Source organism: Paramisgurnus dabryanus, chromosome 7, assembly GCF_030506205.2.
Source record: "Paramisgurnus dabryanus chromosome 7, PD_genome_1.1, whole genome shotgun sequence".
NCBI lineage: Eukaryota > Metazoa > Chordata > Actinopteri > Cypriniformes > Cobitidae > Paramisgurnus > Paramisgurnus dabryanus.
Window position 1 is genome coordinate 25,004,693 of NC_133343.1, and position 26,296 is coordinate 25,030,988.

The window sequence follows — 26,296 nt, forward strand, 5'->3', positions numbered from 1 at the left end:
GCATTGTTTTATGCAATTTTGTATTGCGCCATGTTGTTTGATGGCCATTTTCTCATTAAATAACAATCTTTCTAACGAGTTCTTTAGTAAAATCACTACCTGTTGAATCTGTCGTAGCCTATGACGCTTTCACGTCATGCATTTTGCTGAGGAGGAATGACATATTGTTCAGATCTACATTCACACAACGTATATAACGTAAAAACTAATTCCGTTACTAATTTAGTTTATATTAAGTTCTGTGTTTTTAAGTGGATTAATAATTTGGTGGGGCCCTGCTTATAGACTGTATGAAACAGGCACAGCCCCACCTGCCCATATACTGTAGACAAGCTGGTTGGTTATTTAAGTTGTTTTATAAATTTCCCCTTGAAACATTGTGCTGCCTGAATGGCATCAAGGTAACTTGCCTTAGGTAATGTGCACCAAAGCTTTTAAACGCGGCTGAAAACGCCTGGAGGACGCCAAATGCCAGTCTTTTTTTTCAGCCAAGAGCTTTGGTTGCTGTGATACTTGAGCTGTGAGCTGGTTGGTTGTTGTGATATTAATCCTGCCCTCTCGTCCACTGTGATTGGACGGCCGTGTGAGAACTTACATTGACGAGCTGAGCTTTTCATCCAGAGTTGAATATTTTTAGACCACAGCGCGGAAAAAACGGACAGCTGCTGGCTGTTTTGAAAAAAGCAGCGCTTACATTGGGAAAAAAAAACATACGCCGGCCATGGGCGTAAACACTTTGTTGTGCACGCCCCCAATTTATGTACATTCTATGCTTTGCCCACCCTGTTTTATAAAGGCCCACCCACTTGAACATTTCTGGCTTCGCCACTGGAGTGAAGCAATAGTTGTATGGATACAGAATGTGGAAGGTCCCTAAAACCATATACATTTATCATTAAAGTAATCCAAAAGACTGCATTGAGTTTATAAATGTCTTCTGAAGTGAAACAATACATTTGTGATGGAAAATATCAATATTTTGAGCTTACATCTGGGATTGAATAAAGATGAGTAAATTGTGAGAGAATTTTCATTATCTGATAAACGAATCCTTTAAGATCTGATGCACCTTAACTCTTCTATGTTTAAATTTATAAACCTAACCTACCTATAGATGTTAAAAATTAATTATTTTGTATCCACATTGTATATTTACGTTTCTGCTGAGTAGCCTATCAGTGTGCATGTCTCTTTAAGAGCCTGAGCTGCTCTGATGCCTCATTATTCTCTCTGACTACCTGACGCAGCTGAAGCAGCGAGGAGGAAACCCGCGCCACCACCAGCATCCTCTGCTGCACCATGGAGGCGGCCACAGCAACAAAGCCATGGACAGCATATATATTAGGACATAGCTCCCTAATTCCCATTTTGACGTTGATTTTGAGCCAAGTCTGTCGGATAAGAGCAGATGACAGCGGCATGGAGGAACTTGCCACGGAGAAAGAGGCAGAGGAAAGTCACAGGCAGGACAGCGTGAATTTACTCACATTTATTTTGCTTTTGACACTCACAATCCTCACGATATGGCTCTTCAAACACAGAAGAGTGCGCTTCCTTCACGAGACCGGCCTCGCGATGATATACGGTGAGAAATAAGTGTATTTTTATGAGTATTTTTTCATGTTAATGCAAAGACGCGTGTTGTGTCTTTAATTTTACTCAGCTGACGACGACCTAGACGGCATTTTGGGTACCATTTATCTAAGCTGAAAGCTGACTCATTATTTAGATATCGCGTGCGCATGTTTTTTTGCGCATTTGCTTTTTAGGTTGGCAACGTGCTTGAATTTGAGACACAGCCATCATGTAAACGCTTAGCTAACGTTAAGCCTCGTATGAGTGAGCCTCCGTAGCCTGTTTGCTAGCTTGAACGAATGCTAATGAGAACCTGATGGACCGAATATCGTTGTGTTACAGCCTTTCGTATTCATGCTGGGAATGTTGAATATATTCATATTCTAGAATGTACTATAATGTCTGACACATGATCCAGATGCAACTCATCGCGTTTTGCATAATGTGACATTGCATAATTTACAGGTCCCTTGAATTTTTCATACAGGCTCTGAGTAAACGATCTTAGATCAGCTCATAGCAACAAAACTATAATATTGCACATGTGTTTTACAGTATGTTGAGGGTGAAGGTAATGATGCAGACGTGGGATTTCAAGGCTTTATGTTGCTATGCCAATATAGTGAGCACTTTTCTAATGGCATATGGTGATCACCAAACCTTTTTTAAAACAGAAAGGTGCTTCAGCTGCTTTAAAGGGGACATCATGAAAATCTGACTTTTTACATGTTAAGTGCTATAATTGGGTCTACAGTGCTTCTATCAACCTGGAAAATGTAAAAAAGAACAACCCAGTAACTTAGTTTTGGTAAACCGTTTTCTGCAAGCATGTGAAAAAAGGTAATTGAAATTTGGCTCCCCTTGTGATGTCAGAAGGGGATAATATCGCCCCCCCCCTAATCTACACTATCCAACCACGGGACTGTCATTTAGTGCAGAGATTAGTTTATTTGCATTTAAAAGGACACACCCAAACCGGCACATTTTTGCTTACACCTTCAAACCGGCAATTTCAACACGTTATAATAAATTGTCTATATGGTATTTTGAGCTAAAACTTAACATACATACTCTTTTTATTTGACATCTTTAAAAAGTCTTGTGAAATGTCCCCTTTAAAGAATCGTTTAGACATAAAGGTTGTTCTATGACATAGTGAAGCACCTTTATTTTTAAGAGGGTAAATTAAATAATATCCTGGCTTTGTTTAGCTTTGTAATGGCATTGGATAGCACCCCATTTTAAAAACTCCAGAAAGTGAATCCAGCTATCAAAAAAGAATCTATATGGTTATTAGTGCCTATAAGGGATGCTAAACAATTAATCGCGATTAATCGTTAGCAGAATAAAAGTTTTTGTTTACATCAAATATGTGTGTAAACTGTGTATAATAAATATGTATATATATTAGGGGTGGCACGGTCCATGAAAAAAATCCGAACCGTTCGGTTTGCTCGTCTCGGTTCGGGGCGCGTGTGTACCGCACGGTTCAACGGTTCATGGCATGCGCAATGTAGTCTCATGCCCTGTATGTGACCTCAGATAGCGTGTTTCCCTTTCGCGCGAAAGAAGAGGTGACTGGTTTGGAGTATAAGTACTGCAGGTTATGTTACGTATAGAAATGGCAAGTGGGAGAGAAAAGTAAGTCTGACCGCAGTTGGAGGATGCGCCAGCGTCGTATAAGTTTGGTGTGTGGAAACATATTTTTATTTCATGTTACCTATGATGACAGCGGAAATAAAACAATAGATAGAACTGCAGTCTATGGGTTGAATGTGCTCAAACAGCCACAGGAGACCGCCTTCTCTCCGACCATTTATCTAATCTGAGGTACTGTTTTACGTCTTTAGCGCTATTTTTAGCCTTTCATTGATAAAATTAAAGCGGCTGATTTCCGCGTAGTTTCATTTTGCTAGCGTGTGAAAGTTGCGCGATCTTATTTCATAAATTGCCCCTCAAAGTAATCAGGACAGAAGTGGTCAAAAGTGGACAAAAGAGACGGATTTAAATATTACAAGTGTAAAGGTTATGTTTCTCTCTCGTCCACATATACTCTCTGCATTTAAGCAGCCTCTCAGTGATAAATCTAAGAGCTACACTGAAGTTGGCATTTTAATAAATGCAAGTTATCTTTGTGTGCTAAAAAAGCACATAAGTTCATGTAGATGGCAATACACATTCTCTTTTTTGCCAAATAAATGAAAAGCATGTTGAAATCATCAATGTCTTCCCTATTGCTGTTTCAAAATCTCACCTGGCTTTCCTCAGGGATGGTCCCAATAATGTGCTTAAAGTCAAATTCAGTTTGTGCATGATTACATGATATAACTTTTTTTTGGTAACACTTTATTTCGATAGTCCACTTTAGACATTTTACTAATTATAAGTAACTTTGCAACTACTTATCAACTACCAATCTTTAGAGATTTAGTAAACTTTCTGCTTAATATCTACTAACACTTTATTGTGATGATATATCAACATACTTTCAACTGACTATAAGTATCTTTGCATGTGCATGTCAACTTATTCCACTAACCCAAACCTCTTCCCTAACCCCAACCCCTACAGTCTACTAATACTCTGATGACAGTTAGTTGACATATAAGTGCAAATTATTGAAAGTTAGTTGACATGTAGTTGCAAAGTTATTTATAGTTAGTAGAATGTCTAAAGTGGACTATCAAAATAAAGTGTAACCTTTTTTTTTAATACTGTATACTAAATTATGGATAATTAATACATTAATAAGATAATACATTTCTGGAGTGTTAAAAATTTAAAGAAAAAATAACAACAAGAACCGTACTGAACCGAGAACCGTGACCATAGAACCGTGATACGAACCGAACCGAGGGTTTTGTGAACCGTGCCACCCCTAATATATATATAAATATGAACACATTCATGTATAATTTTAAGAAAAAAAAATGTATATATTAAGTATTTATGTTTATATATAATATAAATTATACATAAATATACAAATGTATATACACATGTAAACATTTCTAAAACGTATACATGCATGTGTGTACATTTATTTATACAAAGTTATTATACACAGTTCACACACATATTTGATGTAAACAAAAACTTTTATTCTGCTAACGATTAATCACGATTAATCGTTAAGCATCCCTTGTGCCTATGTCACGATTATGTCACAGTGCTAAGTGGAGGCCTAACTAAATGAAAATTGGAGGTGGCAAATCAGCATAGAGTCGGCTACACAAGGAACACAAATGTTGTCTTGTTGTGTTACTGCAGATCGGCTCCGCTGCGTTACGGCTCCGCACTCTGCCATCCACCAATACCCACCAGTTCCGTATTTATTGCAGAGCGGCTGCATGCTGAAGTGACGAGGACCCATGAGGTCTCGCAAATTCACATGATGATCGCACGATATCTTGTTCTGTCTCCGCCCATTATGACGCTAAATTATGATGTTTTTTATTATTATTTTTTTATTAACAAATATAAAGAGTACAAATACATTCAGGGAAAGAAAAGCATTGTTAAATTACAGACAATTTGAGTAACAATACAAAAATATAAAAGATAAATAAACATCACAATCAGTAATTGGTTTGCATGAGGTTAAGCTATACCGTCGTAAATTCTATACATGGGTAAGAAAAAGTGCATAATTTAAGCCACATCTTTAAATAAATCATCATTACATTTCAAAAATAGTTTTTTATAAGTCTTAGAGATGAGACAATGGATCCTATTACAGAGGGAATTTAAGCCATTTTTGTTTGTGGATGAAGAATTTTGCATATAAAATAAAAAAGTTAACAGTAGTTTCAATAGAAGACATTTTGGGATGTTACCAGCCCAGATCACAACAAGAGATCTCGCGAATTCAGGTATGATCACGCGATAAAGTCATGGCTCCGCCCTGCGGAGCTGTCCGGCATCCGGCCAAAATAGAAGCTCTGCGTATTTGTGCCGGAGGGCTGCGGATGGCCGCAGCTGTGACGGATTCGGAACGCAGTTAGTGGAAATACACACATAGACTTGAATGGAAACTGATTGACTCCGCCGTTAAACATAAACACAATATAAAAATTATTGAGTTGGCAGCTTTTCTTATGTCTGTGCCCATTTAGCACATAGTTATAAACATCTAATGATTTATATTCCCTCAAAACTTTTTACTGTATAGACCTTTCTCACAACTTCCGTATTTATGACCGGAAATACGCAATCGTCGCGGAAACCTACTTCCTCCGCAGTCAAGGCAATGTTAAAAGCCGTATCTGTTCCATCAATTCCCTGTTGATGGTGAAGTTAGACAGAAGTGGATTCAGGCTATCCGGCGAGACTTATAATGTGTCGTTTTAGTTAACAGTTCAGTAACAGTTAGACTCGCTCTCTACTTACCTAGAAATTTATGGACAAATTCTTCATGGAAAAAGTTTTCCTCCATTAGTCGTGTCACATCAGCAAATGTAATATTTGGCAAATCCGTTAACGAAGTTGTGTAGACTCTTTGATCCATTTTAAACTTGCCCGGGTTTATGTTTTTATAGTGTGTTGATGCTTGACAGGAACTCCGCTTACACGACGATTACGTATTTCCGGTTACTGTGAGAAAGGAGTGTTTTGACTGTGTACTCTGCATTGCAATATGCTCTACAGCATGCAATGCTGTAAGGTTTCTTCCATATTTCCAATCTTTTTGTTTTTAGATTCTGGATAAATTGCATGGGTCATATTCTGATCTATTAATTTATTTTGATACTGAGTATATTAACGCTTTTCCAACAAAGTTTACAACATGTTGGCATTTTATAGTCCGCTGTAGACAAATGGGTATGTGCGCAGACTTGTAGTGCTTCTTTACAAGGTAACATCGCCATCTGTGGATTTACTCTTCTCTGATCAGTGTAAACATGGAGATTTTTTTTGAGTGTTTTCTATTTTTTACTACATTGTTGTCTTGTAAACATGACCTAATACTGTCTTCACACATTCTGATATACAGTATAAATGTCCAGTCAGAGTTTTCAAATGGGCGAAGCCAGTTGTTTTTCCAATTCAGTTCAGTGTATCACTTCCCGATTTTTATACTAACTCTCGCTCTTTACCCACTCTTAAAACAGATCTTGTACTGTGCTATCCATCAAACATGAGAGCTTTCTCTAGTGTATAATTAGCTTTGATACAGTATGCGCTTCTGTCCTATTAATCTGCCCCATCCTACTCCTAACCATTAATTAATCATGTGTCTATCATCAGTATGTCTTGAAGATTCATAATGCACAACATAACATAAGATAAAGCAGGTGCCAATCTGTGTGTTGATGTATTTAACCTGTTTTTCAATCAAGTTTACATGTTCTGGCTCTCGCAACTGACACCTGCTCATGGGCTGGACAGATGGCATTTTTTATTCTGTAAACTGTGGTGTTTTCAGTTTTCCTTCTGCATACTTTCTGCATTGTGTTTCGGAAAGGGCTGCAAGGGGCTTTTTGCTCCACCACACCTGTCTCTGGAGAGCACCAAAAGCTCTCTTTACAGTGGTGTATTTCTGTCGTGTAGTGGTTTACAGTAACACACTGAACAGTGCACTGGACGAAACCACTAAGCTGCATTAGCCAGATTCTGATTGGTTGCGAGATGTCCGAGGGAACTCATTGCCTTTGCCTGCTTCTAAATGTAATGCTAACCCAATTATTAAGGCCTTGCACATGCTCATTTAGCCTAGGAGCACAGTGGTTGAAACACAGCTCATTGTGTTTGTTATAAAATCGCATCTTCTGTATGTTCAGTTTCGAGACTATTTGTACACACTGATGAGCACAGAAGCATTGTGGTTACATGCATACATACTGTCTCATACCGTTTGCCCCACAAACTAATTCAGTTACACTGCAGACATAAGTCTTGCTGTTACTCTAATATGAGATGATTTGCTGAAGAAAACATTATGAATTCATAGGGCTTGACTGTTTGTCGTCCTTTTAGCTGTAGCCTAAATATTACACTGTCTGGGCATTCCGGCTTATGCCCCACATTTATGCAAAGATTTTGGTATTGGCATGTGAATTTACATACAGTTCATTTTTGTATATTTATTGAATGATCAGGGCAGGCCTGTCATTCTACATGTTTTTGTTTATAAATGGTTACATGCCACGATTTTTTTCCGAATTTGTGGGGAGGGACTATCTGGCACAAATTGACTGCCCTATTGTAAATGGGTGGAATATATCTGTTCTACAACAGTCGTTTTTGTAATATTCTGGTGCAGATGTTGCACAATTCACTTTAAAATGTTTCACTAAAAATTTTACAGATTTTCTCACAAATTAAGTCCAGTTTTGACAGACAAGAAGGTCAGTATTTTGATTTATATAGAATTATTTAAAAAAAATTGATTTTCATTATCAAAAATTACCATTACCGCAACATGATATTACATTAAATATATGCATTTACAAACTCATGTTTCGGTAATGAGAACTAAAAAGTTGTCTAGGTACTATGACAAACAAAATTTTAACTTTTATCTGGAGAGAAAAAATAAGAACTGCTTACCTGTAGCCATTTTGAGTGTCACAGTCAATTATGTCCTTTCCAACTATTTTTTTTTATGTTTTTAAACAATGATTGAAAATTGTTGCGGAGGATGAGAAAATTGGTCTTGGACACATTTATATTCCTCATTATTGTCTCTACATTTACCAATGATTACCAAATACCACATGTTTCTTTACGGTAAATGTTTATAGTATAACATGCACTGAAGCTTTTTATTTTTTAGATTTTTTTTATTATAAATATTTCATGTAAACCCAAATCCAGTCATGAACACGTTGCGGTAATGATAAACAACAAAATTGGTTTGTATGATGTCATTTGAAATCATGTGCAAAATAGTACATGAAGAGATGTTTGTAACTGTATGCTTCTCATTTTGATAGCATTTAATTTTGTTTATCAAAATGTTTCATGACACCTCATAAGTCTAATTTCGTAAGAATCACATGAGTGTGTTTGAATCCACTTTTGCTAGTTTAACGACGGAAAAAATGGTCAGCGACCAGGCGCATTGTCCAAAAGGGTTGTGCCTATTAAGTCATTGGTTTTAGCTGTATTGTGCAATAAACCAATCAGAGTCTCATCTCCTAATCCTATTAAAAGCCAGTTTTGCAAGCACCATTGCGGATTTAATATTTACATGGCCGAATTTGCAAAAACAAACAATTCTCCATAGAGGAAACGGATCTGCATTCGTCATTACTTTAAATAGGTAAATTTGGAACATGCAATGACTATCGATTATAATGACATAAGCAGTTTTATCTTTATGTACACAATAATACTCTTTTACATTATAATCTTTTCATTTTTAATATTTGGTATGTTTGAGTACGGCTGTGCGCCCCATTAGACCAGATTTTAGTTGGTCATTGTTGCAATCGTTTTAAGTTTCCACAAAATAGAAACGCGCCAGAACACATCTCATTTCCAGAGCAAACACGCCCATGGGTGCGAACGGATGGGCGCAAGTGCATTTGCTATTTAAACCACAAGGCGCTGGAATTTTAAATGATAACTTCGTGGGCTAAAACTAGCAAAAAACAACTTGCATTGCACCTGGATTCGCATTGTGTCAGGTGTAAGATAGGGCCATTAGTGTTGTGGTTGCATTTAAAATAAGGTTGTGAGATTGGTGCTTTTTACCTCTGTTCTTGTTTCTGATCTTTAGCCTATACTCTGCATGCACTTGACTTCCCCTGGTGTACTACTTGTATGGAAATACCCCACCCAGTCTCATGTAAATGCATATAAATAGCACGAAGTGTGAAAATTGTGCAATACATATGCCAAATTCCAATTTGATACACCAGCCCTCCCCATTCACTTAAACAGCGCGCATCTTTTTTGTTGATTTATTTATTGGTTTCTAAATTGTTTTCTGTTTGTTAAACCATTTTCACTTGGGGTTTAGGGTTTGCTTAAGGATGTTAATTAATATTAAGATTTCTCCATGTTTTTGTCTATTTTTAAGCCATGGTCGCTTGGAGTTGGGGTTAAAATTGGGGTCTGGGACCTGGGTTAGGATGTAATTTTTATGTTACAAAGTTGTTCCAACCCTAAACCCAAGCGACAATGGTAAAAAATAGCAAAAAAAAGAAACCAATAAATAAAGCGACAAAAAAAGTGCCGTTTAAGTCAATGGGAAGGATTGGCGTATCATATGCACTGCAAAATTGCAATTTGGTGTACGTATGGCACGATTTTCACAATTTATATGCTAATCTATGAGACTGGGTTGAAATACCATCCAAAGATTTTACAAAGTAGACGACTTATTATGGGTGATTTCCAAATGGTGTTTCTGTGCCCTTGTAGAGACCTTGGAAACAGGACGTTCTGATCTTTAAAAGGGAATAGGGCATTGGGGTGATCACTTCCAATTGGAATTCACCCTATATCTCTCCTCCATGTCATCAAACAGAAATGAATGTTTAAATGTGATTTAAAGGCTTAATGCTCAGTTTTTCCACCACTGCATGTTATTGCATGTTACAAAACACTCGTAGCACCCCTTAAACCCCAGTCTCATCTTGGAGTGATAAACAGGTAGTCCCGCTCCAGACTTCAACTCTATTGGTTAAGATAGAAGTTGACATGTTAAAAATACAAAGTGTTAATAGTGGAGGAAATTTAACCTACTGAAATAGATTTAGTTTTTTCTCATTTAACTGTTAAAAAGTATTGTAAGATACAAAAATATTCCTCTTGAGCTCATGTGTGTGCCTGACATAATACATTTTTCTTACTTGACTTTTTCAAGACAAATTGTGTATATCTGGGTGTGTTTTACTCAAAAATGAGTCAGAATTGTAATCTAGTCCTGTCCTGATATGCATATGTGAGCAATGTATCTTTTTTTTGGTCTGTTTGTGGGCAGGTCTTTTGGTGGGTGTTATTTTGCGGTATGGCATCCCCTCCACCAGCTACCATAATAAAACTCCACCAAGCTGCTCGCTGAAAGAGGGACCCGTCAGCACGCTGCTTCTCAACGTTAGCGGAAAGTTTTTCGAGTACACGCTGAAAGGCGAGATCAACTCCAGAGAGATCCACAATGTGGAGCAAGATGACATGTTACGTAAGGTAAATAAAGCATACATAAACTTAAAGATAAATCTATATGGTTGTGTAAGTTTAACCTTTGACAAAGTAAACTTTAGCACATAAACATGCATATTTAAAAACTTAACTACTTCCTTTCAAGAATATTGGACAAAAATATCAACAACTCTTATTCACAGGGAGAGGTTTACAGGAATTTCTCATTTAAAATGATCTCACGAATAAGAACGTCCCCCTTCTTTAAATTTTAAAGAAGTAACTCCCCCAATAATCCAAACTAGCATTTACATTCACCGATGATTAATGAAAACATGTACTGCTGACACGATACCTCCCTGTTTAAACCGTATCTACACCCTCGACCTGGTGTTGTAATATTAAATACATCAGTATGGAAACATTTCACCAGTTCTTTAACAAGATTAAAAACACTCATTTAGATGTAAAACAGTTAACTACTGTGAAATAAGGAAAAATCCAAAGTGCTCAGAAATGGCAGAATTAATTTTTGACAATTTTTGCAAAAATTGAAGGTGCTCTTTGTTATGGGGTATACAAAACTTCAAAAAAAAGGGGATCTAAGGCACTCTTCATATTCAAAAAAGTGTTATAAAAAGCCTTTATTTAAAAATGGCTATATTTCATTTAAAAACCTTAAACTGAGCAGCAACCCAGGCCTAGCGGCACAGATGGCCTTCTTCAGGGTAACTACTGTGTTTAATGTTTTCATATCTTCAAAAACATCTAAATGCGATAAGTGATATAAAACCTTTTGAAATTTGAGAAATCTGCACAAATAAACACCAATGAAATTTGCTTGCAGGTGACCTTTGACCCAGAGGTGTTCTTCAACATCCTGCTACCTCCCATCATATTTCACGCTGGATACAGCCTCAAAAAGGTATGAGTGACCTTCTTTCTTTGAATAAGTAGGTTTCACTTGCCTGTTCAGTGGAGCGTTCATCTTTAATGGCTTTATTATTTCTCTACATTAGTAAATTGTTAGATAAGAGGCAACCTGATATTTATTCCCTCTCCGTTGTTCTCAAGTGAAAGTTTAACCGCAGGGCACAAGTGTGATTCAGATCAGATGCCTGAGTGACTGGCATCCTCTAAAGTGCGTAGTGAACTATAGTGTGCTTATTTTAATGTGCAGTCAAACCTTGACCTTTGTGCAAATTGGTTTGGTTTTAGCGTTTAGCTTTATTGCTCCTCGTGACCTTTTAATCAATGGCTTACAGTCTTTCTTGAGCCTATTTATGGAACTATTACAAAGCTCTTTGGCAGGAAACCGTATTGACATAAAACCTACACACAGAAGTACTGTTATAAACCAAAAAGCATTGCTTGTTAGTCTGAATTGCTTATTATGAAAGGGCACATATTATGCAAAATCCACTTTTATAAGGTGTTTGGACATAAATGTGTGTTGGCAGTGTGTGAACACAACAACCTTAATGAAAAAATCCACCCTGTACTTCTTTTTTTAATTCTCTTGTTAATGTGACATCACAAAAAAGCCTCTCCCACAGCCACTGACGAATTTGTTGATTTTACCTAAAAGCTTTGCTTAATGTGTTTGCACACTGTAGCACTAATGTGGCTAAAGAGACTATTGTCTAAGACTGTATTCACAAGAATCACATCTATTTTAACTAAAAGTGCAACTGTCTGTTGGTATGGGAATGAGGAGCAATAGCTCATTTGCATTTAAAGGTACAGACATGAGCTTTTTTCTCCCACCCAAAAAGGGGAATTTTAGACATGCTTTAACACATTATCTGTGTGGTATTTTGAACTGAAACTTCACAGACACATTTTAGGCACACCTGAGACTTACAGTATATCTTGAAAAAATGGGAATAATGTGCCCTTTAAAGACAGATTTAAATGTTTGACGTCCAAGTACACAGCAGTACATGTTTAAACTGCGTGATATAGAAGTACAGAGCTTTCATATAAAATATGATTTATTGTACATTGGCAAGTCAAATACAACATCACAGTATAGTAGATTGCACTGTTTATCTGGTTTCACAACAAAATGCACTGTACATACAGTATGTGCACATGTATTATTGCCTTAAACTGTAGTGTGTGTGTGTCAGGTGAATATCATGCTTATGGCTTCTGGATTCCAGAGATGTGAAGTTTCACATAGTGCTGAGTGAGCAGGGAGGCTTGAGGAAGTGAGAGGAATGGGTTTTTGCCAGCAACACACACACAAGGCTACATTTATTGTTTCCTTTCTTTGTAATATGCTATTTTATGAGACAAGAGAATGGAGAAAAACTGCACATGTGAGATTTTGCAGATTTTTGGGGGGCAGGAAGAGAGACCACAGGGATTGGGCAGTAGTTTTTATTTTATTATTTTGGCTTTTTTTGCCTTTATTTGAGAGTGATTAAGGAGAGGAAAGTACAGGGAGGAGAGAGGGGTATGGGATGACCAAGAGCAAGGAATCGAAGTCATGCGCCGAAAATGTCGGAGCGCTGCCCACAACAACATCGGCTCCGATAGTTTTCAATTTTTTAAGATTAATCTGTGCCATTGTGTTAGGGTCAGATGATGATTACTAATGTTGTAGGCTGTGGTTGCAGTTTTTGTTATACTACACTAGTTAACATTTGAAGTGGATCAAATCTTTCATAAAGTGGTCTTAATTAATTGATTAATCCGTAGGTCTGAAAAACGAGTACTCGATTAACTGGGGCAATCAAAAGGGGCGGGGCATGTAGGCCATTGTGAAAAGAACATATTTTTATTAAAACACTCAAATAAAACTTAATTTTGAAGAAACTATGACAGAAAAATGAACACATACTAAATTATTAATGAATTAAATGTTTTTAACAGAAACCTCTAACAGGAATAGCTTTGTGAGGAAGTGAAACCTAAAAGGTTAATAAACACAAACTGAAGTGCTTTCTATATGATGCACATAATATCTAGTCTTGATTCAACATAGATGTATTATACAACGTGCATCTATCTGCACAAAATACAAGACTTAAACTAAGTTATGTACTGAACAGAAAGTTTAACTCCTATTGTGGATGTGCACCATAATCATAAAGGAGCGATTTAAAACACAAGCACAAGCTTCATAACATTTAGCAGCTTTAAGTCATTTGCTATCATTTTAGCGATTAACGTTAGCTGTGTCCTGAATCGGAAAAACACTTCATCCTTCTAAACCATAGTGCCTCAGTGATGTGAGGTGTGTTCTGCTTCACGGCGCTGTGTAGATCGGCGGGTTGCCGCGGCCCGGGTTCGTGTAGGAAACTGACTTATCTGTTTGTTTTTGAATTATGCATGGTACTGATGTCATACGGTGGTCTGCGCAGCTCAACACGACTTCAAACACGCACCCAGTCTTTACTACCACAGGCGCTTGTAATGCTAACCAGACATCCAAATGCCGCTATAACCACAAAAAAAAATAAACCCACACGATCATCGTTTTCATGATCGATCGTTGATGCCACGTTTGAGTAAGTACTCGAGCAATCGAGTACTTGTGCCCATCCCTATAGTATATTTTATAATATACTATATTATTGAATTTAGTATGGATCAGAATTGTTGCCTATTACCAAATAAAGAGATTATAATTCACAAATAAATGCAGAGAGTGATACTAACAATACTAACAACAACAAGGTTAAGATGCAAAACGTCAAGAATGAGATAATGATATTAGCCGAAAGCTCTCGGCACATATTATACATTCATCAAATACCTTTGCTTCAAATCCATTTAATCCCGATCTCAGGCCTTTCAGAAATACAGGTTTGTTGGCAAAATCCATTATAGGCGGAGTCCACGATGTTTGAAAAACGGTTTGGAAAAGGAGACGGGCCGACTACCATAACACACTTATAGCCAATCAAATCAAATGCCGGGTTGCGTGTGTGTGGGGCGGGTCTATCAACAGAAGGTCCAGATTCTATTGGGGTAGGGGCGTGTTTGTTTAGGTGATTTCAAATATCAACATTGGCTTTCAAACATCATGGACTCCGCCTTTAAATGTCGATTTTTCAGCAAAGTCCTCTAAGTGCACGAAAGACAAATTGGATGAACAATGGCGCACAAGCCGACTGTGGATAACATTCAAGTTGCATCTTTAGTGATTATGCAATTGCTACTATATATTGTCCAAAGTAGGGCTGGGAAAAAAAATCGATTTGATTTTAAAATCGAGTTGGCAGGTCAAATCGATTCATATTTTAAAAAAATCGATTTTTTTTTAGATTTTTTTCTCCCCCTCTGCAGTATAGAGCAGTACATACAGTGTTTCCCAAACATAGGCTCTACTGGGCATTCCGCCCAGGTAAAATGGACCCGCCCAGGAAAAAAAATCACTTTACGAATTTCCGTATTTTCTGAACTCGACTGGATGACCCGTGTTTTGTTGAGAGAGCCCGTGAAGATGCACGCGTCATAAACTCATTATCCAGCGCATCATAAACTCATCATCCAGCGCGGCAAACTGGATCAACTGCAGCACATACTGAGGTAACTGAGCAGCCAGGGAACTACACTGCGACCAAAATGGTCGCATATGCTTATGTGCATACTGTATGTGTTTATAGCATCCAAGTTGGCTTCATTTTGCGTGCAAGCACGTTGTGTCTCTCCCGTTGAGTGTCCGTTCACGTGCTCTTCGTTTCTCAATGAATTGGGTGCGACGCGAAGCAAGCTCAGTGTCACATTGTATCCTTTATGTTTCTGAACTTGAGCAGAGTTTTACCATTAGAGGTCTTTCTTCCCTGAGAGGACCCGTACGGTTCCGGGTTTATATTAGAAATGGTCAGTCTGGTCCGGGTCGGTCCTAGTTTATTACTTTGAGTCCCAAGTATGATTAATATTGTGTGTAAAACCCGATTCGACCGGAGAACTGCCGTGAGCGCTACCTAAAGCTCGAGTGAAGTTTCAGCGTGCCTCCGGTTTCTATGGTGATGACAACTGGCTCTTGTTGCGCCCACGCGCTGCATTTTCTTTAATCCATTTTTTATAATCTAATCTATACTATTAATAGACCATATCTTTTCTAAAATCTAAAAAGTTTGCACAGAGATTGTAGCAAAAAGCAGTGCTAATGTCAAGCCCATTGCACTGAACGAGCAAAGCTAAAGCTGACTCAGGATATAAAAAAACGCTAAGCTGTAATGTAAAGTCTGTCATCAGGACAGCAAGTAAACTTTTAAATCTGAAATAATGAGTGGATTAAGCTTTTTTAATCGGCAAAAGAGAAATAGAAAGCAGAAGCAGTAAAAGTGCCTATCTCTAGAAATTATTACCATTATAACATCAGTCACATTTATAATCTATAGACCTGCACTGTCTTTTAATATACTGTACATAGTATTGTATATATTGAGTTTGATAAAAGGGGTCGTCAAATTGCTTCATATACCAGTGCAAAAACAGAAAGTGTTTTCGTGGTGCTTTGACAAACAGTGTCAGCTTTGTTCATGACAAAGAAAGTTTGGGGTGGTTAGATTAATGAACTATAATGTGAAATTAATATTAATGTTCAATAATTCAAAGTATTGTGTTGTGTCACACATTATTAGTTCTGTGTCACATGTATAGTAGACCATTTTTTGTCGGTGGATTATAATGATTGCCCTTTTCACCAGCTACCACCACAAGTAAATTTCAGATCTGTGGGAAACACTGACATACATTTTGCATTCGCCAATCTTCATTCCTTCGCAATTTTTTGTTGATGCATTTTAATTAAATATAATAAATATATATTTTAAAAATATATACAGTTTGCAATTATTTTGTTTTAAATGGGGTCGGGGAAAAAAAATCGATTCGAATCGTAAATCGAGTTTTTTATAAAAAAAATCTCAGATTTTTTTATGGGGACGAATCGCCCAGCCCTAGTCCAAAGAATTGAATTTTGCTAAAAAAGCTTGCATGCACTTAGAAGGTTTTACACCAAAAGACAGTCAAATTTGTTAAATACCAATGAAATGACAAAAAGTGACATTTGTGAAAATAAGGCATTGCAATTACTTACTAATAACCTTCTCATTGGCATTAAAGTGAACCTTAACATAAGAGCCTGATAAAAAAATGCTCTTTTGTAAGAAAACATGTCCCACTTAGGATTTTGCATCTGAACTACTCACATTTATTCTGTAAAAGCGCTCCACAAATGAACAGGCAGAGTTGTATTTGTGACGTTTAAATATATTTGTAAGTATATATTTTACTTTTAACAAATCACATTTATGTTTGAATTCTGCAGATTTTTTGTGTAGTCAGCTTTTAATGAGGAGGGTATTTGTATTTCGCGCTCAGCCATTGCTTCGGATTGCGTCTCTGTTTTTTATGTGCACGCCACAGACTGTATGGGCGCTGCACCTCCGCGCCTCAGAGTTCTGCATTTTGCATTTCGTCAATATTACTTTATTAGAATTTTTTTTTCAGAAAATCGATTTTTGACATTTGTGAATCGATTCAGAATCATCCACCTCCCGCATCGCAATGCATCTAAGAATCTATTTTTTCCCTCCCCTCTAATTGAAAGATGCATACTCTAATAATTGTGACTATTTGCAGGAAAAGGTGAAAATTATTATATGTCAACATCCGTTTACTTTCTCAAGTCAGAATGGATTGCTTTTGTGAATCATACCTAGAGTTCACACACGTCATTCCACAGACCAAGTTTTCTACTCGGAGTTCACTGATGTGCAACCAAGCTCAGAAAACAATTTCACACAAACAAAACATTTCTGCTGTAAGAAACTGCTATAAATAAATACTTAGGCTGAGATTTGAATAGTTTTACATTGCAGTGTAGGAGTTTACAATAAAAAAGTCTATGAGATGTCTTAAATCAAATGATCCAGTAGTCACTTAACTTTTGACCAACATAGTGACTCAGTGTCCTGTGACAGACACTCACACAGGAACTCGTACAGGAAAATCTATGTGCAAACTGAAGATAAAAACAGACCTGTCGTATTTGTAAGGCCATATGTCAAGTATACACCTACCATTTAAAAATAGGCAGAGTAAGGTCAGATTTCTGTGACTAATGATGCTGTGCAATTTTACTGGTTTGGTTCTGTTTCTTTAAATTTTGTATTTTCGTGTTAAAGGTGGAGTGAACAATGTTTGAAAGCCAATGTTGATATTTGAAATCACTTAAACATACACGAGCCTACCCCAAAAGAATCTGGACCTTCTTTTTATAGACCCGCCCCACATATGCGCAACCCCGGCAAGGATGTCGGTTAGTAGACACGCCCCTTACTGCTGATTGGCTACAAGTGTGTTTTGGTAGTCGGCCCGACTTCCTTTTCCAAAGCGTTTTTCAAACATTGTGCACTCCGCCTTTAAAGGAACAGTATGTAAGAAATTTATATCAATTAATCATAAAATAGCCCTGGTATGTCACTAGACATTAGGAAATCATTTTCATTTCAAATACTTATATCACTGACAACAGTGGTCTGGCCAGGATATTGTCATTTAAAAAGTGGAGTTGCAGCCCTCAACTGATGTTTATGTTGTCATTTTGTGTATTGGCCATCAGTTGTGTGATTGCAGTACCAGTTTTAGCCACAAGTTTTGTGATTGCAATACCAGTTTTGGCCACAATCCTACATACTGTTCCTTTAACTGTATTAGTATTATCTGTTTTGATTTGAATTAAATGTCTGGAACTTATTTGGAAGAGGTGTTCATTTGCAGCATAAGGGTCATGGGTGTGATCCCAGAGAACACACATACTGATTTAAAGCAACACCAAAGTGTTTTTTTAACCTTAAAATAACGTTTCCAAAAAAGTTTCAGTGGTCCATTCACTTGAAACAAGGTGAACGGCACTTTCACATTTGCTTTGCAGCCCTCAATCGGCCAAAACCGCACTAAAGAAGTTTCCAACCGCCGGGTCGCGGTCCTGTAGTTTGAGTAAAAACTACAAAAACTTGCTTTACGGCAGACCTACAATCCAATCAGAGCCAGCTATGCTGCAATATTTATGATAGTGGTAATGGACAATTACGCTTCTAACCTGTAGGGGGAGCAAAGAGCAAAAACTCTTTAGTGTTGCTTTAAAGGTATATTGTGGGTTTTTTACTGGTGAGATCGCAAGTTGCAACCAAAATTCATTTCAAAACGCAAAGAGAAGCTACAGTAGCTGCCACAGGACGAACATGTCAATGTCTGAGACAACGTAGGGACAAAACGCGCTCTGCAGGATAGTTTGTCAGTTTAGGGCTACTGTAAAAACTTTGTGGCAACTCCCATGTAAGAGGACGCGCTGTGTATGTAGATAAAACGGCGTATTATTAGGTACTAAAAAACATAACAGTTAATTATGTAAGGTCTTTATACACCACTGATAATATAGTTATGTATATTATATTGCATTACTGTCAAGAAATCTTTTTAAAAGTTACACAGTGCACCTTTAATGTATACCTTGTAATGCAATGCAAGTTGCATCTGCCAAATGCATAAATGTAAATATAATTTTGGACTGTCTGCTAAATGCATTGAAGCTTTATAACACTGACAACTGTGATACTATTATATATTAACATGCTCCACCATGTTTCTCCAGAGACATTTCTTCAGAAACCTGGGGTCCATTATAACTTACGCTTTTCTGGGCACTGCCATTTCCTGTTTTGTCATTGGGTAAGTCCCTATAGTTCACAATATTTCTAACTACACAGTTCATAGACTGTGGGATGAGCTGTGAAAGCGTCAGAGAATGTGTGTTGTGTTTATTCAGGTGGGTTGGGAAAATTGGGAGGGGGGGTCTAGAAATGGGTCCGTTTATAGATATTGACAGCTGTATCTTGTGGTGAAGCATTTTGTACCGGATCTTAACTGTTTAGCAGCATTTTATTTTTATCTTGCATGCAGATTGTATTCATAATAATCAAAACCATTGAGGAAAAGTTTAAGTATGCAAGGTAAGGTATTTGTTAAGTGCCCAATGACATAATATGAGAAGCAGGTTCAGACATGCAGAGGAATTCCTGGCCACATCAGATGTTTTTCTTTATTTGATGCTGGTTGAGTGTGAAGATAAAATTAAGTTAAAAGTTTTTCTTTATTAAAAATAACAATCCGTTAAAAGAATTTATAAACACATCTATGAAATAACACATGGAATTATGGGAAAATAAGTCTGATTAAATAAAAAAGTATTTTTTTTAATAAAGTAAAAACTTTTAAAACATTGAATAAATTTGAAAATAGATGGTCAAGTTGAGCTCATTGCATTGTTAGATACCATGTTGTTTACAGTGTGCAATGTTGTATATTGCACATTTCGATTAAATATCGTTGAAATATCGTAAGTCGTGACATACTTTTAATGGACACAGACAATATTCATACGGCATACTGCAGAGAAAAGTACTGTTTAGATGTGCAAATATAGCCAAGGCCGTAACTGAAACCTTGTTTTGGTTTTTCATTTAAGAAACCTCATGTATGGTGTGGTGAAACTGATGCAGGTTTTGGGTCAACTCACCGACAAGTTTTACTACACAGACTGCCTCTTCTTTGGTGCCATCATATCTGCCACAGATCCAGGTACACCATCTCTCTATGCCTGTATTTTCTTTTTTAACATATTACTAATTTCCTCCTGATATGTAAGTGATCTTATTTAAGACTGCAGCTGTTGTAGATGCATAATTTTTTTGCCTTTGTGTGTGGTTGTAGTCACTGTTCTTGCAATCTTTAATGAGCTTCATGTCGACGGTGATCTTTATGCACTGCTGTTTGGAGAGAGTGTAATGAACGACGCAGTCTCCATCGTCCTGTCATCGTAAGTCTACTTTTACTTCACACTTTCTAGTTCCCCTTCTGTTTTTGGAAGAAAGGGAAAAACATCATGGTGTTTTCTGCAGCAGTTGGCAGGGTTTCCCACATTGTCAGTTCTGTAAGTGTGTGTGTTGAGGGAATTTCTCCCTCTTTTATTGGATAGTAAAGGCTAATAATGACTGCAGCACTTGCAAAAATCCTTTTAGTGGCACTCTGACTCCCCCTTTTGGACAAAATGACCACATTTCTTACATTTTCCCCCCACTACAGATTTAGTGATCCTTGTCAAGATATTACAGCAAAACTGTGTTTGGTGTTGAGACTAACATTCATTCAAAACGATAGCATGTGCATTCAAAGTGCATTATTTGACTTGACCCAATTATAATCTGGTGTTATAATAAGGGGTTGACAGATATGTTTTTTTTTTATGGCAGATACTGATATTAAGAAAGCTGTATGGCCGATATGACGCTGATATAACACAAATGTTATTACAGTAAATAATAGACAAATAGAAAATTGGTGAAACTAAAAAAAAAATTGTTATGCGTAATATTTGTAAGTACCCTTTTAAAGAATTTACTGTATAATATATTTAGAACGTCATGTAAAAAAGTGAATAATGATTGGTCATTTGGCTGTCTGTCAGACTTTGGTTTTACATTGATTGATTTAAATAAAAGTAATAAAGAAATTTACTGGCTGATTGAAAAGATATATCCAACTGATTTTTATGTAGTCTTAAAGGGATAGTTTACAGAAAAACGAAAGTTCTGCCATCATTTGCTCACCAGGTTGTACCAGACCTGTATACATTTTTTTGTTCTATTAAACACAGAGAAAATATATTTTGTTAACCATGCATATCTGGGGCAACATTAACTTCAATAGTACAATTTTTTCCTGCAATGGAGGTGAATGGTCCCCCAAATCATTGCTCAAAATATCTTTGTATATATTCAGCAGAACGAAAAAATTTATACAGGTTTGTAACAACTTAGAGGTAATTAAATGATGACAGAATTTTCTTTTTTGTGAGTTATTCCTTCACTGTAAAACCTAAAAGTCAACTCAAATCCTCAAGTAAACTGGTTGCATTAGTTTTAAAACACATACATTGAGTACTGTGAACTTAAATATAAGTGCATAACTGCATATGACTCAAGTTCACAGTAATTACATTTATTTTTTTTAAACTTAAATGGTCTAATGCAACCGGTTTACTTAAATGGTTTGAGTTAACTGTTAGGTTTTACAGTGTTTAAAGGGGACAGAGAATGAAAAACCATTTTTACCTTGTATTTGTTGAATAATAGTAGTCTACCCACATTCACAAACATACAAAAAGTGCTATACATGCTAAACATCTCAGTCACATAGAAATTCCTCTTTTAGAAATGTCAGCCAGAAAACAGCCCAATCTGAAAAACTGATGCTTATGACATCACAGGCATCTAACTGCCCCTCCACAGCAAAGTCAGCCAATCAGTAATGAGATTGCAAGTTAAGCCAGTAGGGGGAGCCAAATAGGTGCAAAACCACTTGTTTAAAATCCCCCACCCTAATAGAGCTATCTGAGAGAGGTTTTTAGGAAGCTTCTAAGGCATTACAGACCCAAACACATTTTTTTTTGTCTACATGTCACATCACAGAACAAGGATAAATACTCTGTTCAATCATTCTATGTCACCTTTAAGTAGTCTTGATTCTAATTACATAGCAACTATGGTCCGATTCACGGTTTAAATTTCCTTTGGTGTGTACAATTAGTGTGTATTAATAAATGTTAACGATATGCAAAAGGTACATACTCCAAAGTAAACAATAAAGCGAGTTATTGTCTTCAACGTAAATCTTTTTTCTTGGACTACAACAAACACACGGATTGTAGGCCACATTTTACTTTTTGGGTCTGTTGAAGTAGACAAGACCGACAATGAGTACGTTTACATGCACAGCATAAGCGGATAACTATCAAAAATCTGCTTATTACAGAAAACTGTTTTCATGCGTTTACATGCAAATCAATAAGCCGGCTATGCAGACAACTGCGTTTACATGGAACTTGCAGAATTATCAGTTTTCTCGCAGGCAGTGACGTCACCAACTATAGTACTCAATAGTCAACGGCATATCTGTCTTAAGCTGTACTGTTGTATCTCTTCTCGTGTCTGCAGAACCTGTAAATGTAACATGAGCTCCTATTTTAACAGTTTCTCTGCCAACTGCTTTAGTCGAGCGGAGACTTTTATGAGTTACTTTGCGCTTACTTCCGCATGTGACGTTAATCTTTCATACGCGGAGACATGCGCACATGGACAAAACCGTGAGAAAGCCGGTTAAGGTGTTTACATGGCACGCGAAATCGGCGTAATGAGCAAAAAACTACCTGTGCCGATCGGTTTTTGCTTACGCCGTTTATGGGCTTTCCCCGATTAAAGAAAACCGATTTACGCGTTTACATGATCCCACCTGTTATCAGTTTATTAAGCATAATCGGCGTAAGACTGTGCATGTAAACGCACTCATTATCATAATTCCTCCCTCTTGGACTTACAGCCTGTAAGTTAACTCCTGTTAGCATTGCATTTTGAACGAATCTTTCAAACATGGTAAGGAGTGTCATATTTCCAGCTGACGTCAGAGGTATTCAGGCCAATTACAACCCTTACAGAAAACCACATGAATTTGTTGTCATTGTTAACCAAATCCAAATAATCACACAGCATGAAATTGTATGCGTTTTGATTACCACAATATAATCTGCACTGATAATCATGTGAGTTTAAGCTTTATTCCTGAATTGGACTGCACTAGTCATGCTGTATATTTGTTTCAAAATAAAGCCAGTAAAGACTACAGTGAATAGTAGGATGTTTTGCCTTTGCGTTATTTCATGGCAAAAATTAACTTTGCTATGACAGAAATCACAAAATTTTGGTAAACTATCTCATCCCTTTGATGTTCATGCTTTGGTTGTAGATCTTTACTTTTGATTATTTATTTTTTTGATTGCAGGTCCATTGTGGCGTATCAGCCTACAGGAGGAAACTCGCACACGTTTGACGCCTCAGCCTTTTTCAAATCAGTGGGGATCTTTCTGGGCATCTTCAGTGGCTCATTCCTTATGGGTGCAGCTACAGGAGTGGTCACTGCCCTCATATCCCATCCCAATATTCACACATTCCGTGTATTATGTTTAATCTAGTTTTGTCCATGTAAATGAGGTGCTTTAAAGGGATAGTTCATCCAAAAATGAAAATTCTGTCATTATTATTATTTTTTTCTTTTTTGATGAACACAAAGGAAGATATTTTGAGGAATGTTTGCAACAAAACCGATCATGAGCTCCATTTACTTCCATAGTAGGTCAAAGAATACTATAGAACTGAATGGGGCTCATGAACGGTTTGGTTACAAACATTCCTCCGTGTTCATCAGAAGAAAAAATTTATACAGGTTTGTAACAACATGAGGGTAAGTAAATGATGACCTAATTTTCATTTTTGGTTGAACTATCCCTTTAAGGTGAAATTAGTAACACAATTACATTACCCTTTAAGTCAGTGGTTCTCAAACTGGGGGCATGAGATTTTTTAAAAAATACATACGTTTATCATAAATTCTGTGTAATTAAACCTCAGAAAAAGGCTACTAACCAACAGCACTGCATTTAATGTGTTTTGTTTAATTTAAGTTGTATGTGATAAATTTTCTTTTAGGGGATGCTAATGGATGCACCCTACAGAAGGGGTACCACATGCCAAAAAGTTTGAGTATCACATTTGATAATCTCAGTACTAAGATTGCTTTCAAAATTACAGATTTTTGCAAAAATTTGTAAATATCAATGCGTGTTGTTTTTGCTTTTGGTATTTGTTTAGTATGTAGATATGTGGTTTAAGTTCTTAACTCTGGCCACGTGACAAAATTCACCAAGCTGCACTATTTTCCTCTGCTGGAGACGGCTCTGTTCTTCCTCATGTCCTGGAGCACGTTTCTATTGGCTGAAGCTTGTGGATTCACAGGTGGGTGTTTGTGGGTAATGGAAGCATCATAGTCAATGTGTTTTTAATTTAAAAACTTGATTAAAATAAATATGAAGTTATGTGTTTTTAAAGTTTGTTTTGATAATACAATTAACTTGCTTTTTAAAGGAAAACACCACCGTTTTTTAAATTTACTAATCCTAAGGAATGAATGGGGCTAGGCTAAATGCTAACACATTCACAACGCGCTGTACCAAGATTAAGTGCACGCATTGAAAAAAGATAGGTATGTATTAATTATTCTAAGGTGAGATAAGAACATAGTAAAATATTGAAAGATGGTGGTGTTTTCCTTTAAGGGTTCGATATTTGATCCTTTAAATGTGAATCTAAGCCACGATGTCCATACAGTACAATAAAACAGCAGTACTAATGAAATCATTGATTTAAACCACAACATCAGTCCAAAGATCCTGATTGTTTGTGGTCACATATTTTTGGATAGATTGATAGCTCAATTTTTTGAGCTATTTTAGCACTGTGTGATTGGGGTCACTTCTGATCTTTATTCAATCTGCATCCCATTCATACACATGAATTATTGATACAGATTCTCATTTTCTTTTCAGGTGTTGTGTCAGTGCTGTTTTGTGGAATCACACAGGCTCATTATACTTACAACAATCTGTCAGAGGAATCGACCAAACGCACCAAACAGGTACAAGCTTTTCTTAGTCTTATAGGGAAAATGTGATTGTATGCTAAGAAAGCTGTTTTGTGGATTGATCAACAGCTATACTGTTGCTTTAGCTTTTACAATTGCTGGTGTTAATGCAAAACATTTTAAACTGTTGCTCTCTAGAGCAAGAAAGGAATCAACATACATTTAAGCATTTGGCAGATGCTGTTAATCCGAAGCAACTTGAAGTTCAGTTTGATTTGATCAGGCATGGATAAAAAAATCAAAGATGTTGTTTTCTTGAGAGAGACTACATGCATCTACTTCAAAAGATGCTTTGATGCTCAGACCTACCAGTCGAGGAATACTGTTAAATAAAATCCCAGCTCCCCTGTGGTGTCGTCAGATCAGTGTGTTACACGAGGATGGGTGCAGTAATTTTGACACCTATATGTGGCACCAGCTCTCTTTATCCAAGGGGTCAGCCCTTCTGTTATCAAAGCCCCTGTCTGTTTTTGAAGTGGGTGAGAAATCATTGAGTCATAGGGATTGAAGATATCGACCTCAGCTCTACTTCAGTCATATGTTTCTGTAGCAGTGTAAAGTAAGAGAGGTCAAACCTTTTTATTTTTTTGCATTGCAGTTGTTTGAGGTCCTGCACTTCCTGGCTGAGAACTTCATATTCTCATACATGGGCCTGGCACTCTTCACCTTCCAGAATCACGTCTTCAGTCCTATTTTCATAGTCGGGGCCTTTGTATCCTCAACCTTTATTTGAAATAAATATTTCATATCCTGTCTCTTACATGAGTGGGCGCTAATGTATATTAGATGAAGCTTTCAAAACGTAATTAGATCTGTTTGTATTAGAGAGTTGGCGGCTTTCTCCTGTTTACCACCAGCACCTCTGAGACCGTACTGTGCGCAGATCAACAATCTTTCTGCAGAGGCAGCAATGCAGTGTAATTCTCTGTTTAACAGCCTGTTACAGGCGATGTTCTGGTCTAATAATGCAAACCTAAGCACTTTAAATGCTGAAACAAATTTGCGAAAATGCAGTTTTATTACCTCCTTGACTGGAGAATCGCCTACATGTTTTTTTATAACTGAAAAAGTTAAA

At 37.0% G+C, this 26,296-nt stretch overlaps 1 protein-coding gene across 2 annotated transcripts in view; it reads left to right on the plus strand.

Annotated features, from left to right (window-relative positions):
- Positions 1-1,226: 1,226 nt before the first annotated feature.
- slc9a7 (solute carrier family 9 member 7) overlaps positions 1,227-26,296 on the plus strand; it is a 62,868-nt gene continuing 37,798 nt past the window's right edge. For both annotated transcript variants that reach the window (XM_065272764.2, XM_065272765.2), the window contains exons 1-10: positions 1,227-1,585; positions 10,508-10,710; positions 11,513-11,590; positions 19,286-19,362; positions 20,159-20,271; positions 20,404-20,509; positions 23,527-23,668; positions 24,431-24,536; positions 25,127-25,215; positions 25,820-25,933. In XM_065272764.2, coding sequence (XP_065128836.1) covers positions 1,300-1,585; positions 10,508-10,710; positions 11,513-11,590; positions 19,286-19,362; positions 20,159-20,271; positions 20,404-20,509; positions 23,527-23,668; positions 24,431-24,536; positions 25,127-25,215; positions 25,820-25,933 — 1,314 coding nt within the window. In that variant the 5' untranslated portion in view covers positions 1,227-1,299. The remainder of the gene's footprint in view (positions 1,586-10,507; positions 10,711-11,512; positions 11,591-19,285; positions 19,363-20,158; positions 20,272-20,403; positions 20,510-23,526; positions 23,669-24,430; positions 24,537-25,126; positions 25,216-25,819; positions 25,934-26,296) is intronic.